Below are 13,987 nucleotides of genomic sequence, written 5' to 3'. Positions count from 1 at the left end.
ACCTGTGTTGACGCCTTAACTAACGAACTAAAGTGCAATTCGAAGGGGGTAATTATGAAGGGTAATTCTAAGGGGTTCTAAAGGATAATTATAAAGGGTAATTAGGAAGGAGAATTATGAAGGGTAATTCTAAGGGATAATTGTAAAGGGTAATTATGCAGGGTAATTATGTGGTGTAATTATGAAGGGTAATTATGAAGGGTAATTCTAATGGGTTCCAAAGGGTAATTATGAAGGGTAATTCTAATGGGTTCTAAAGGATAATTCTAAAGGATAATTATGAAGGGTAATTATGAAGGGTATTTCTAATGGGTTATTGTAATGAAATTGATTCAAGACCTCGTTCCTAGATATGAGGCTTTATTGAAATCGATCTTCACAAGTCCTAAGCACACAAGCAATCATCTCATTAGTCCAATGAAGCATATGTAAATTGGCAAAGCTTTCTAACATATTAGCCATCAATCGACAGTCTCACCTTACCAAGATAAACCAGCACAGATCTCAACATAGCCCATTTAGTCTGCAGAATCCTCATACTCTCGCACACAGAGCGCTTGAATATAAATAGGCATGCGAGAAGCATCACGCCTCTGAATCCTCTTCTTCTTCTTCATTTTTATCACATACTCCCTCCGTTAAAATGACTGCCAGCAGTTGTAAGGTGGCAGACATCAATAGCGTAAAATCTACCAGCCAAAACGAGTAGGTTGCTGACACAGTCTGCCAGAACGAGTGCGATAAATCCCGTCAGCGCCCGGGCCCCCAGCGCTCGGGATCGGCAGCCCCCACACCCCCTCGTCGGGCGGCTTACTTTGAGGACTCTGAGGGCTCCCTGTCCCTGAAACAGGTGACAAACCCATGGGGTCCAAAGCGGTATCACTCATAGTCGCATCGTCCGGTCGTGAATCTGACTTGGCGGGGGAACCCGGGTCGACATCGACCTGTTCACTCATGCCGGGTGGCCGCAGGTCAACCTCCCCGCAAGGTGCGAGATGTCGGACCGACACGGTGGTTTCTCTACCATCGGGCAACCGAACATGTGCGTATTCCAGATTCGCTTCCAATATTTACACGTGGTCAACCAGCGGTTTGTATTTGCTCTGTCTGACCGCCCGCTTCAGAAAGGCCGGGCCCGGCTCCGCCAACCATGGGGGTAGTGGCTGCCCGCTAGAACTACAACCCTGATACTTGAACATCCTCTCATGAGGAGTGGCATTCGTCGCCGCAGTACATAGCAGAGAATGGATGGCGTGTAACACTTCCAGCAAAACATGCTCCCACATGTTCGAAGACATCATGCGATTTCGCAGAGCCATAGTAACCGCCCGCCATATAATCCCGTTGTAACGTTCAATCAAGCCATTCCCTTGGGGATTATACGCAGTGGTGCGGCTAGAAGCAATACCCCACTCAAGGAGAAATTGCTTGATTGCCCGAGATAAGAACACCGTCCCCCTGTCACTGTGGATGAAGGCAGGATATGCGAACATGAGGAACAACTGCTGGAGGCAGCTAATTACAGTAATGGATGTCATGTCCGAGCACGAAAAAGCAAACGGGAACCGTGAATTCTCGTCAACTATCATGAGAAGATAGCAGTGCGCGCCGCCGATGGGCAGGGCTCTTTGAAGTTGAGGTTTAGCCACTCCCACGGTTGTCCAGTGTGAATAAAGTACCCATATGAGGCATCGTGGTTGGCTTGAGTTCTGCACAAACCGGGCACGACTTGCATAAGTGGCGAATCTCGTCTACGGAAAAAGGTAAGTTCCTGCTCCGAACGAAATGAGCCATCTGAGCGATGCCCGGGTGACAGAGTGAGTTATGTATAGCATTTGGCTCGTCGACCATCATCCTGGAGCTGATGGGCCGAGGCAAAGCGTCGACAGCCCGGTTATCCTTCCCCGGTCTGTACACAATATTGAAGCTATAGTCGGCTAATTCTATGCGCCAGCCTGCGATCTTTTCGTTCTAAATTTTTTAAGAATGTCTTCCGTCGTACATGAAGGCAACAGATTGCTGGTCCATGACTAGTTGAAAATGTTTTTCCAAAAGGAAATGGCGCCACCTGCGGACTGATTCCACTATAGCATAGGCTTCTTTCTCAATCGAGGAGTGACGTCTCTCACTATCCAATGAAGTTTGAGAGAAGAATGCCACCGGTCGGCCCCCCTGGTTCAGCGTGGCCGCGATGGCGCAATCTGGCACATCCGTCTCCACCAAGAATGGGACCGTCTCGTTGATGGAGGTCACAATGGCACCAGCTATGTCATCCTTCAGTTGTTGAAAGGAAATCTGGGCAGCCAAGGTCAACGGAAATGTTTTGCACTCGACTAGAGGATGTATCTGGGAGTAGTGCGCAAACAACCCCATCACTCTCTTTAATGTTGCCCTATTGACGGGAGGGGCTAAGTCGAGTAGGGGCTTCAGCCGCGCCGAATCGGGCCATATCTCCCCTCCAGACAAAGTGTAGCCCAAGAGGTCTATATTTTTAACAGAGTAACTAGATTTAGCTTTGTTGAAGGTCAATTGGTATTTCTGGGTCACTTCCAAGAAGCGCCGCAGATTAGCATCGTGGTCTTTCTGGTTCAAACCGCAAACAGTGACACTATCAACGTAGACAAATACATCTTTCAATTGCTTCTTGGAAAGGATACCATCTATCGCCCGTTGAAAGCATGCGACCCCGCTCATTACGCCAAAAGGGATTCTACAAAATTGGTACAGCCACTGGCCAGACTCGAAGGCCGTGTAGTGGCGGTCGGGTTACCGCATTGGGATTTGGTGAAAGGCGCTACGACGGTCCAGCATGCTGAAAACCCAGTAGTTAGATACAGCCCTGACCATGTCATCCATCCTAGGAAGGGGGTAGGCATCGAGTTGGGTAACACGATTGATCGTTTGAGAGTAGTCGACGACCATACGTTTGCGATGATTAGAGCTATTGACGACCAGCACTTGAGCCCGCCAGGGCGAGCAACTGGGTTCGATGACTCCCTCGTGTAAAAGACGTTTAGTCTCTTCAGCGATAAATTGGACATCGGGCTGCGAATGCCGCCTAGATTTTACAGTGACAGGGTGGCAATTCAGTGTCAAACTCGGAAACAGCGGGGAGGTTGAATAGCCATCTCCGCTAAGTCACATACCAAGCCTGGCGCGGCAATCTGCTGGTTGTCTACAGAGAAGGTGTGAGCCCCGCTGAACTGCATTTCTAGACGTTTATGCCGATTCAAGAAGTCATGACCGAGAAGCACGTCGGAGACACTGATTCTGAAACAACATTAACTTCACATCCGAATACGTAACATCTTTGGCTACCAACTTACCTACACAGAATCCTCGGGATCGCTGCCACAAAGCCCCCAAAGCCATGTACATGCGTTGCATCATTGTAACAGTGGACCATCCGTGTCATTCGAAGAGACGCTGGCTGACGTAGCTCTTATCGCTTCCAGTATCGATCAGCGCTTCCACCGATTCGCCGTTGATTTCCACCGGAATCACAGCCCTCGCTAGGCCACTTGGAGCTCTCCTCGAGACCAAAGATACTCTCCTCAAGTTTAATTTATGTGGCTTGTTTTTAATATATATATATATTTTTTTTTTTTTGCTTTGGTTTCTAGTTTTTATTTATTTATCTTTTCATGTGATTGCTTCCACTCTTTCAGCTACTTCAACTCCAGATCACCTGGCCAGAGCTTTTTCTTCTTGCTCTTGCTCAGTGCCAAGTACCTACAGATGCACAAACTCTTGCTGCCTTAACAGGTAATGCAAAAGAAAGGGGAGTATCATGTGTAATTATGATCGTTGCTCGAAAAATGACTTGTTGGTCATGAGCCTAACATCTTCATGGTCGTGCCCTTTATATATGACTCTTACTGATGAGCTCAATGGGCTGGCGGAATATCCTAGAGGTATGCACACTCTGGGCGAGTTACAGTGCCTTCAGACACCTCTTGACTTTTTTCACATTTTGTTGTTTTAAGCCTGAATTTAAAAAGGATTAAATTAATTTTTTGTCACTTATCTACACATATTACTCCATAATGTCAAAGTGGAATTTTTCTTCAGAAATTTTTCCAAAACAATTAAAAATGAAAAGCTCAAATGTCATGAGTCAATAAGTATTCAACCCCTTTGCTGGGACACTAAATTCAGGTTCAGTTGAGAGTGCCAATTGAGAAGGCATAGATCTAGGAAGGAGTGGTAAAATAAAACAATTTATAATGGTGAAAGTTCCCAACAGCACAGTGAGCTTCATCATTACCCTGCGCTCGCGAAGCAAAAAGAAGGGTTGAGCATTCATCTGCGTACGTGTGCCATGTGCCGTGTGCCGTGTGCCGTATGTGTCTGCATTTTAAAAATTCATTTTTTCGGCAAACGTTGGTCCGATTGACACGAAATTTTAGCAAAGAAGCGCCTCCGCCTGTAGAATTTTTTTATATTCATAATTATGATGTCATAGATAACGTGATACTGACGCCATCTTGGAAAAACGTTACACCTCTACACAACCGGTCAAAAGTTTTAGAACACCTCAATTTTTCCAGTTTTAATTTAAATTTACGCAGTTTAATGTATCAATGTACTCTGAAATTAAGCATAGAACAAATAAACAATTGGAGTTAAAAAAGAAATCATAGAATCATTTTGTTTAACAAAATTTAATTTAAATTTTTGACTCAGCAAAGTAGCCACCTTCTGCAGATATAACCGCCGAACACACTCGTGGCATTCTTTCTACAATGGAAATCAAATATTGTTCGGGAAGTTCTTCCCAACACTGTTGCAGCAGTTCCCACAAATGTGTTGCACTTGTAGGTTGCTTTGCTTTCACCCTTCTGTCCAGTTCATCCCAAACCAGCTCGATGGGGTTTAAGTCTGGAGACCGTGCTGAGCATTCCATGATTTGAAGCCCACCGTCTTGTTATTTTCCTCGAAGGTAGTTTTGACATAGCCTGGAGGTGTGTTTAGGGTCATTATCTTGCTGTAGGATGAACCCCTGACCAACTAGGCGTATACCTGAGGGTATTGCATGGCGCTGCGAAATGCTGTGGTAGCCCTTTTGGTTCAGGTTGCCAGTCACTCTGTGCAAGTCGCCGACTCTGGATCCAGCAAAAGAGCCCCAGACCATCATGCTTCCTCCTCCATATTCCTCCTCCATGTTCTGTTGTGGCTTTGGGTCTGCCAGACCTCTTCCTGTCAGAGTTTCCTCCAGTTTCCAATATCCTACTTCCTGCAGTGCAATATTGTCCAAATAATGCTCTAGAGGGTGTAGTAACAGTCTGTTCCAATACTGCTTTTATACAGACAGGGGGTTTGTAATCAAGTAATCAGCAGAGGTTGGGACACCTGTAGGAATTGTTTGCATCAACTTTCAAGGCTTAATCTACTTACATTGCTGCAGAACAGCTGTAAGTTGTTAACCCATTACTTGTTCCCCGAAGAAGGCCTTTTTTACAATATAACTGTGCAATTTACATTATTTTCCCGTTTTTGCTAACCTAAGCTTTTTTTTAACCTCGAGCAGTTTACTGCTTAAATTTGTACCATTTCAGGTTATTCACTGGACAATAAACTGCGTAAATTTCAATAAAAACTGGAAAAATTGAGGTGTTATAAAACTTTTGACCGGTAGTGTATATTTCCCAAACCACTCAATGGAAAAAATTGAAACATGGCTCATTGTCAAGTACTCACCATGGGGAATAAGATATGTTGATGGTGATGTCATCAATGCCTTAATTATGACGTCATAATTCGACAAGTGCAACACGTATCCGATTATTGTGGATTTTTATTTATTTATCAGCAACTGTTGGTCTGATGGGCACGAAATTTTCACCACAGGAGCGCCTCCTCATGTAGAATATTTAAATGATAATCATGACGTCATATGTCATGTGGTACAGGCGCCATCTTGGAAAGACTTCGCACCTCTATTTCTGAAACTACTCCATGGAAAAAATTGAGACCTGGCTCATTTTCAACGACTCCCCATGGGGAACAAGATATGTTAATGATGATGTCATCGGTGCCTTTGTTATGACGTCATAAATTGACAAATACAACACATCCATCTGATCATTATAAAAAGAATTTCAGCAACTTTTGGTCTGATGGACACGAAATTTTCACCATCGGAACTCCTCCTCCTTTAGAATATTTTAATGATAATCATGATGTCATAGGTCATGTGGTACGGGCGCTATCTTGGAAAAACCGAAAAATGTTGCACCTCTATATCTCCAAAACCACTGCTTGGAAAAACATGGCTCATTGTAAAGAACTCCAAATAGGGAATAGGTGTTGTTAACGATGACGTCATTGGTGCCATAATTATGACGTCATAATTCAACAGGGAAAACGCTTAGTCTGATCAGTTTGAAATGTATTGAGCGTGATCTATGCAACAATTATATTAGAGAATATAAATTTATGACGTCATCGCTCACGTGGTCTGGCAGCCATATTCGATCAAATAAAAACAATATTCAAAAACAGAAGAGTTGGCTCACAACAAGTTGACTGCACATGGTAAGTATTCTATGAATACAATCTAGTTAGGAAATAGAAATAATATCGAACGAGCCAGACCCTTCCTAGACTGGGCAAAAAGGACTTTGGCAGTGGAGGTGACAAATAACCCAATGACCACTCTGACAGAACGACAGAGTTCCTTGGTTGAGATGGGAGAATTTGCCGGATGGACAACCGTCTCTGCAGCACTTCATAAACCGAGGCTTTATGGGAGAGTGGCCAGACCGAAGCCACTCCTGAGAAAAAGGCACATGACAGTACACCTGAAATTTGCAAAAAGGCACGAGAAAGACTGAAAGCATCAGGCAAAATATTATGTGGTCTGATGAGATGAAAATTGAACTCTTAACCCTGAATGCAAAGCGCTATGTCTGGCGGAAACCGAGCACAGCTCATCAGCCATCTAACACCATCCCTATCGTGAAGCATGGTGGTGGCAGCATCATGCTATGGGGATGCTTTTTAGTGGCAGGGACTGGGAGACTTGTAAGGAAAGAGGGAACAATTAATGGAGCCACATACAGGCAAATCAAGCAAATACAGAACCTGCTCCAGAGCGCAAAAGACCTTAGACAGCGCTGAAGATTTACGTTCCAACAGGAGAATGACCCCAAACATACAGCCAAAGCAACAATGGAATGACTTCAGAACAAGAATGTGAAAGTCCTTGAGTGGCCCAGCCAAAGCTTAGACTTGAATCCCATTGAGAATCTGTGGAAAGACTTAAAGATTACTGTTTACTGACGCTCCCCATCCAACTTGACAGAGCTTGAGCAAATCTGCAAGGAAGAATGAGAGAAACTCCCCAAATCCAGATGTGTAAAGCTGATACAGACATACCCAAGAAGACGCGAAGCTGTAATCTCTGCAAAGGCGCTTCTATGAAGTATTGACTCAGAGGGTTGAATACTTATGCAGATTAGATATTTCTGTGTTTCATTTTAAATTATTTTGTAAAGATTTCACTTTGACATTATGGGATATTACATGTAGATCAGTGACAAAGAATCTCAATTTAATAGATGTTAAATTCTTACATGAGTCTCGACTCTGTATACAAAAAGATAAAATAAAAATTCATTTCAGGCTGTAACACAACAAAATGTGAAAACGTCAAGGGGTGTGAATACTTTCTGAAGGCCCTGTATCACTGGCATCCTAAACAAATTACAAATTCCTGCCCAAATCACCTTCAGTCAAACATCAGGCCTGTCCAGCCAGTTTATTTAAAAAAAAACTTGGGCCAAACGTTTTTCCCAATGCGACCCGATAGGAGGGTGGAAAGAATGGAAACCAGTAAAGAAATAGTCGTCATAGTCATAGTATTCATAGATATTATAAATCAATAGTAAACATTAAAGATTTCACAATATTTCTCAAAAACAGTAGACCATTGTCTACAGGTTCCTTCCTGGATGTTAATTGTAAATTGCATGATAGTCAAGTTAATGATAAAAGGGATGTCAGTGTTATCCTCGCAAAAAATCACCCGTAGAAGACAAATGCAGTGATGGATTAAGTTGAGGCTGTGGAAATGGTGTATGCTGGGAAAAATGGAAAAAAAGTTTCTTCCCCCTGCCCCACCCCCCCTATCCCCCACTCCTCCCACACCCCTCTTCCCCCACCCACCCCCGTCTACGTTTCATTGCACATCCTAGTGTAAGTCGTATTTATTTGTTTTTATTTCGCCTCCTTCACCTGTGCCTTCCTCAACAGCCTTATCCACATGCCAACCTATGTTGCTCCCACCCACAGATGTTGCTCCTTCACCATCTCTACCGGCTCTTCTTTCTCTGCGGGATGCTGTATCCCGTCTTCGAGCTCTCTCTGCCGACACGGGTGAATTCTCTGGTCTGCGTGCACTCATTGCTTTCCGTCCAGGTAAAGGTATTCAAAGGTATTTTTTCTGCAGTTATAGACAGTAGAGTTTTGTTATAATGAACAAATGCATTGTGTGCACTGGTTTATCATTATTACTAGCGTGACTCGGCGCGCTCCGCGCGCCTCACCACACGTCGTTTCAGAGGGGTAGGCATCTTTGACCATTTTGGTGTCTTTGGGTCTTCATGGTGTTTTGGGTCTTCAGGGCCATTTGGGTATTCAGGGTATTTTGGGTCTTTGGGGTGTTCTGGGTCATCGGGGTGTTTTGGGTCATCGGGGTGTTTTGGGTCTTCGGGGTGTTTGGGGTCTTCGGGATGTTCTGGGTCATCGGGGTGTTTTAGGTCATCGGGGTGTTTTGGGTCATCGGGGTGTTTTGGGTCATCGGGGTGTTTTGGGTCTTTGGGGTGTTTTGGGTCTTCTGGGTGTTTTGGGTCTTTGGGATATTTTGGGTCTTCGGGGTGTTTTGGGTCTTCGGGGTGTTTTAGCTCTTCAGGGTGTTTTGGGCCTTCGGGGTGTTTTGGGTCTTTGGGGTGATTTGGGTCTTCGGGGTGATTTGGGTCTTTGGGATGTTTTGTTTCTTCGGGGAGTTTTGGTTCTTCAGGGTGATTTGGGTCTTTGGGATGTTTTGGGTCTTCGTGATGTTTTGGGACTTCGGGTGTTTTGGGTCTTCTGGGTGTTTTGGTTCTTTGGGGTGTTTTGGTTATTTGGGGTGTTTTGGGTCTTTGGGGTGTTTTGGGTCTTCGTGGTGTTTTGGGTCTTCGTGGTGTTTTGGGTCTTCGTGGTGTTTTGGGTCTTCGGGGTCTTTTGGGTTTTGGGGTATTTAGGGTCTTATTTGAGCCTCAGGGGCTTGAAGGGTATTTTGGATCTTTGGGGTGTTTTGGGTCTTCGGGGTCTTCAGGGTATTTTGGGTCTTCAGGAGTCTTGGTGGTATGAACGGTCTTGGGGGAATGAAAGGGTCGTCAAAGGTCTGAGGGGTCTCCTTAACGCAATTAAGAGGGTTAATTAAGAGGGTGGTAACCCTCCTCCCCACAAGTGTAGTTTTGTGGTTGTCGTTGGCCAATACTAGCTCATCCGCTTTTTGATGGTTGTTGTTGGCTAATACTAGCTCATCCACCTTTTGATGGTTGTCGTTGGCTAATACTAGCTCATCCGCCTTTTAATGGTTGTCGTTGGCTAATACCAGCTCATCCGCCTTTTGATGGTTGTTGTTGGCTACTACTAGCTCATCCGCCTTTTGATGGTTGTCGTTGGCTAATACTAGCTCATCCGCCTTTTGATGGTTGTCGTTGGCTAATACTAGCTCATCCGCCTTTTGATGGTTGTCGTTGGCTAATAATTAATAGCTCATCTGCCTTTTGATTGTTGTCGTTGGCTAATAATTAATAGCTCATCTGCCTTTTGATGGTTGTCATTGGCTAATAAATTAATAGCTCATCTGCCTTTTGATGGTTGTCGTTGGCTAATACGAGCTCATCTGCCTTTTGATGGTTGTCGTTGGCTAATAATTAATAGCTCATCTGCCTTTTGATGGTTGTCGTTGGCTAATAATTAATAGCTCATCTGCCTTTTGATGGTTGTCGTTGGCTAATCATTAATAGCTCATCTGCCTTTTGATGGTTGTCGTTGGCTAATAATTAATAGCTCATCTGCCTTTTGATGGTTGTCATTGGCTAATAAATTAATAGCTCATCCGCCTTTTGATGGTTGTCGTTGGCTAATACGAGCTCATCTGCCTTTTGATGGTTGTCGTTGGCTAATCATTAATAGCTCATCTGCCTTTTGATGGATGTCGTTGGCTAATCATTAATAGCTCATCTGCCTTTTGATGGTTGTCGTTGGCTAATCATTAATAGCTCATCTGCCTTTTGATGGTTGTCGTTGGCTAATCATTAATAGCTCATCTGCCTTTTGATGGTTGTCGTTGGCTAATAATTAATAGCTCATCCACCTCTTGATGGTTGTCGTTGGCTAATACTAGCTCATCCGCCTTTTGATGGTTGTCATTGGCTAATAATTAATAGCTCATCTGCCTTTTGATGGTTGTCGTTGGCTAATAATTAATAGCTCATCCACCTATTGATGGTTGTTGGCTAATACGAGCTCATCTGCCTTTTGATGGTTGTCGTTGGCTCATACTAGCTCATCCGCCTTTTGATGGTTGTCGTTGGCTAATACTAGCTCATCCGACTTTTGATGGTTGTTGTTGGCTAATACTAGCACATCTGCCTTTTGATGGTTCTCGTTGGCTAATACATCTGCCTTTTGATGGTTGTCGTTGGCTAATAATTAATAGCTCATTCGCCTTTTGATGGTTGTTGTTGGCTAATACGAGCCCATCTGCCTTTTGATGGTTCTCATTGGCTAATACATCTGCCTTTTGATGGTTGTCGTTGGCTAATACTTGCTCATCCGCCTTTTGATGGTTGTTGTTGGCTAATACCAGCTCATCCGGTTTTGATGGTTGTTGTTGGCTAATAATTAATAGCTCGTCCACTTTTGATGGTTGTTGTTGGCTAATAATTAATAGCTCATCCACCTTTTGATAGTTGTTGTTGCCTAATACTAGCTCATTTGCATTTTGATGGTTGTCGTTAGCTAATACTTGCTCATCCGCCTTTTGATGGTTGTTGTTGGCTAATACTAACTCATCCGGTTTTGATGGTTGTTGTTTGCTAATAATGAATAGCTCGTCAACTTTTGATGGTTGTTGTTGGCTAATACTAGCTCATCTGCATTTTGATGGTTGTCGTTGGCTAATACTAGGTCGTCCGCTTTTTGATGGTTGTCATTGGCTAATACAAGCTCATCTGCCTTTAGATGGTTGTCATTGCCTAATACAAGCACATCTGCTTTTTGATGGTTGTCGTTGGCTAATAATAGCTCATCTGCCTTCAGATGGTTGTCATTGGCTAATACTAGCTCATCCGCTTTTTGATGGTTGTTGTTGCCTAAGACTAGCTCATCCGCCTTTAGATGGTTGTCATTGGCTAATACTAGCTCATCTGCTTTTTGATGGTTGTCATTGGCTAATACAAGCTCATCCGCCTTTAGATGGTTGTCATTGGCTAATACTAGCTCATCCGCGTTTTGATGGTTGTCGTTGGCTAATACTAGCTCATCTGCCTTTAGATGGTTTTCATTGGCTAACACGAGCTCATCCGCCTTTTGATGGTTGTCTTTGGCTAATACTAGCTCATCCACTTTTTGATGGTTGTTGTTGGCTAATACTAGCTCATCCGCCTTTAGATGGTTGTCATTGGCTAATACTAGCTAATCTGCCTTTTGATGGTTGTCATTGGCTAATACTAGCTCATCCGCCTTTAGATGGTTGTCATTGGCTAATACTAGCTAATCCGCCTTTTGATGGTTGTCATTGGCTAATACGAGCTCATCCACTTTTTGATGGTTATTATTGCCTAATACGAGCTCATCCGCCTTCAGTTGGTGGTCGTTGGCTAATACTAGCTAATCCGCATTTTGATGGTTGTTGTTGCCTAATACTAGCTAATCCGCCTTTTGATGGTTGTCGTAGGCTAATACTAGCTCATCTGCATTTTGATGGTTGTTGATGCCTAATACTAGCTAATCCGCCATTTGATGGTTGCTAATACTAGCTCATCCGCCTTTAGATGGTTGTCATTGGCTAATCCTAGCTAATCCGCCTTTTGATTGTTGTTGTTGGCTAATACTAGCTCATCCACCTTTTAATGGTTGTTGTTGCCTAATACTAGCTCATCCGCCTTTAGATGGTTGTCATTGGCTAATACTAGCTCATCCACTTTTTGATGGTTGTTGTTGGCTAATTCTAGCTCATCCACCTTTTGATGGTTGTTGTTGCCTATTACTAGCTCATCTGCCTTTAGATGGTTGTCATTGGCTAATTCTAGCTATTCCACCTTTTGATGGTTGTTGTTGGCTAATACTAGCTCATCCGCCTTTTGATGGTTGTTTTTGGCTACTACTAGCTCATCCGCCTTTAGATGGTTGTCATTGGCTAATACGAGCTCATCCACTTTTTGATGGTTTTTGTTGGCTAATACTAGCTCATCCGCCTTTTGATGGTTGTTGTTGGCTAATACTAGCTCATCCGCTTTTTGATGGTTGTCGTTGGCTAATACTAGCTCATCCGCCTTTAGATGGTTGTCATTGGCTAATACTAGCTAATCCGCATTTTGATGGTTGTTGTTGCCTAATACTAGCTAATCCGCCTTTTGATGGTTGTCATAGGCTAATACTAGCTCGTCCGCCTTTAGATGGTTGTCATTGGCTAATACTAGCTAATCCGCCTTTTGATGGTTGTTGTTGGCTAATACTAGCTCATCCGCCTTTTCATGGTTGTTATTGCCTAATACTAGCTCATCCGCCTTTAGTTGGTGGTCGTTGGCTAATACTAGCTAATCCGCATTTTGATGGTTGTTGTTGCCTAATACTAGCTAATCCGCCTTTTGATGGTTGTCGTAGGCTAATACTAGCTCATCCGCCTTTAGATGGTTGTCATTGGCTAATACTAGCTAATCCGTCTTTTGATGGTTGTTGTTGGCTCATACTAGCTCATCCGCATTTTGATGGTTGTTGTTGCCTAATACTAGCTAATCCGCCATTTGATGGTTGCTAATACTAGCTCATCCGCCTTTAGATGGTTGTCATTGGCTAATACTAGCTAATCCGCCTTTTGATGGTTGTTGTTGGCTAATACTAGCTCATCCACCTTTTAATGGTTGTTGTTGCCTAATACTAGCTCATCCGCCTTTAGATGGTTGTCATTGGCTAATACTAGCTCATCCACTTTTTGATGGTTGTTGTTGCCTAATACTAGCTCATCTGCCTTTAGATGGTGGTCGTTGGCTAATACTAGCTAATTCGCCTTTTGATGGTTGTCGTAGGCTAATACTAGCTCATCCGCCTTTAGATGGTTGTCATTGGCTAATTCTAGCTCATCCACCTTTTGATGGTTGTTGTTGGCTAATACTAGCTCATCCGCCTTTTGATGGTTGTTGTTGCCTAATACTAGCTCATCCACCTTTTGATGGTTGTTATTGGCTAATACTAGCTCATCCACTTTTTGATGGTTGTTGTTGGCTAATACTAGCTCATCCACCTTTTGATGGTTGTTGTTGGCTAATACTAGCTCATCCGCGTTTAGATGGTTGCCATTTGCTAATACTAGCTCATCCACTTTTTGATGGTTGTTGTTGGCTAATACTAGCTCACCCGCCTTTTGATGGTTGTTGTTGGCTAATACTAGCTCATCCGCCTTTTGATGGTTGTCATTTGCTAATACTAGCTCATCCACTTTTTGATGGGTGTTGTTGGCTAATCGTAGCTCATCCACCTTTAGATGGTTGTTGTGGGCTAATTCTAGCTCATCTGCCTTTTGATGGTTGTTGTAGGCTAATACTAGCTCATCCGCCTTTAGATGGTTGTCGTTGCGTAATACTAGCTCATCCACTTTTTGATGGTTGTTGTTGGCTAATACTAGCTCATCCGCCTTTTGATGGTTGTTGTTTGCTAATACTAGCTCATCAGCCTTTTGATGGTTGTTGCCTAATACTAGCTCGTCCACTTT

At 43.5% G+C, this 13,987-nt stretch overlaps 2 protein-coding genes across 2 annotated transcripts in view; both read left to right on the top strand.

Annotated features, from left to right (window-relative positions):
- The window catches only part of SUB1 (SUB1 regulator of transcription), a 991,845-nt gene that overhangs the window by 374,407 nt on the left and 603,451 nt on the right, over positions 1-13,987 (top strand). The window lies entirely within an intron of this gene.
- Positions 1-13,987, top strand: part of LOC144890968 (nuclear receptor subfamily 2 group E member 1-like) — a 43,905-nt gene that overhangs the window by 9,279 nt on the left and 20,639 nt on the right. Inside the window, exons 5-8 of the mRNA XM_078772851.1 lie at positions 3,669-3,829; positions 4,237-4,328; positions 8,296-8,437; positions 9,320-9,386. Of these exons, the coding sequence (XP_078628977.1) occupies positions 3,669-3,829; positions 4,237-4,328; positions 8,296-8,437; positions 9,320-9,386 (462 nt within the window). The remainder of the gene's footprint in view (positions 1-3,668; positions 3,830-4,236; positions 4,329-8,295; positions 8,438-9,319; positions 9,387-13,987) is intronic.

The sequence above is a fragment of the Myxine glutinosa genome, chromosome 2 (genome assembly GCF_964187855.1).
Source record: "Myxine glutinosa chromosome 2, kmMyxGlut1.1, whole genome shotgun sequence".
NCBI lineage: Eukaryota > Metazoa > Chordata > Myxini > Myxiniformes > Myxinidae > Myxine > Myxine glutinosa.
This window is presented reverse-complemented; position numbering and strand designations above follow the sequence as displayed.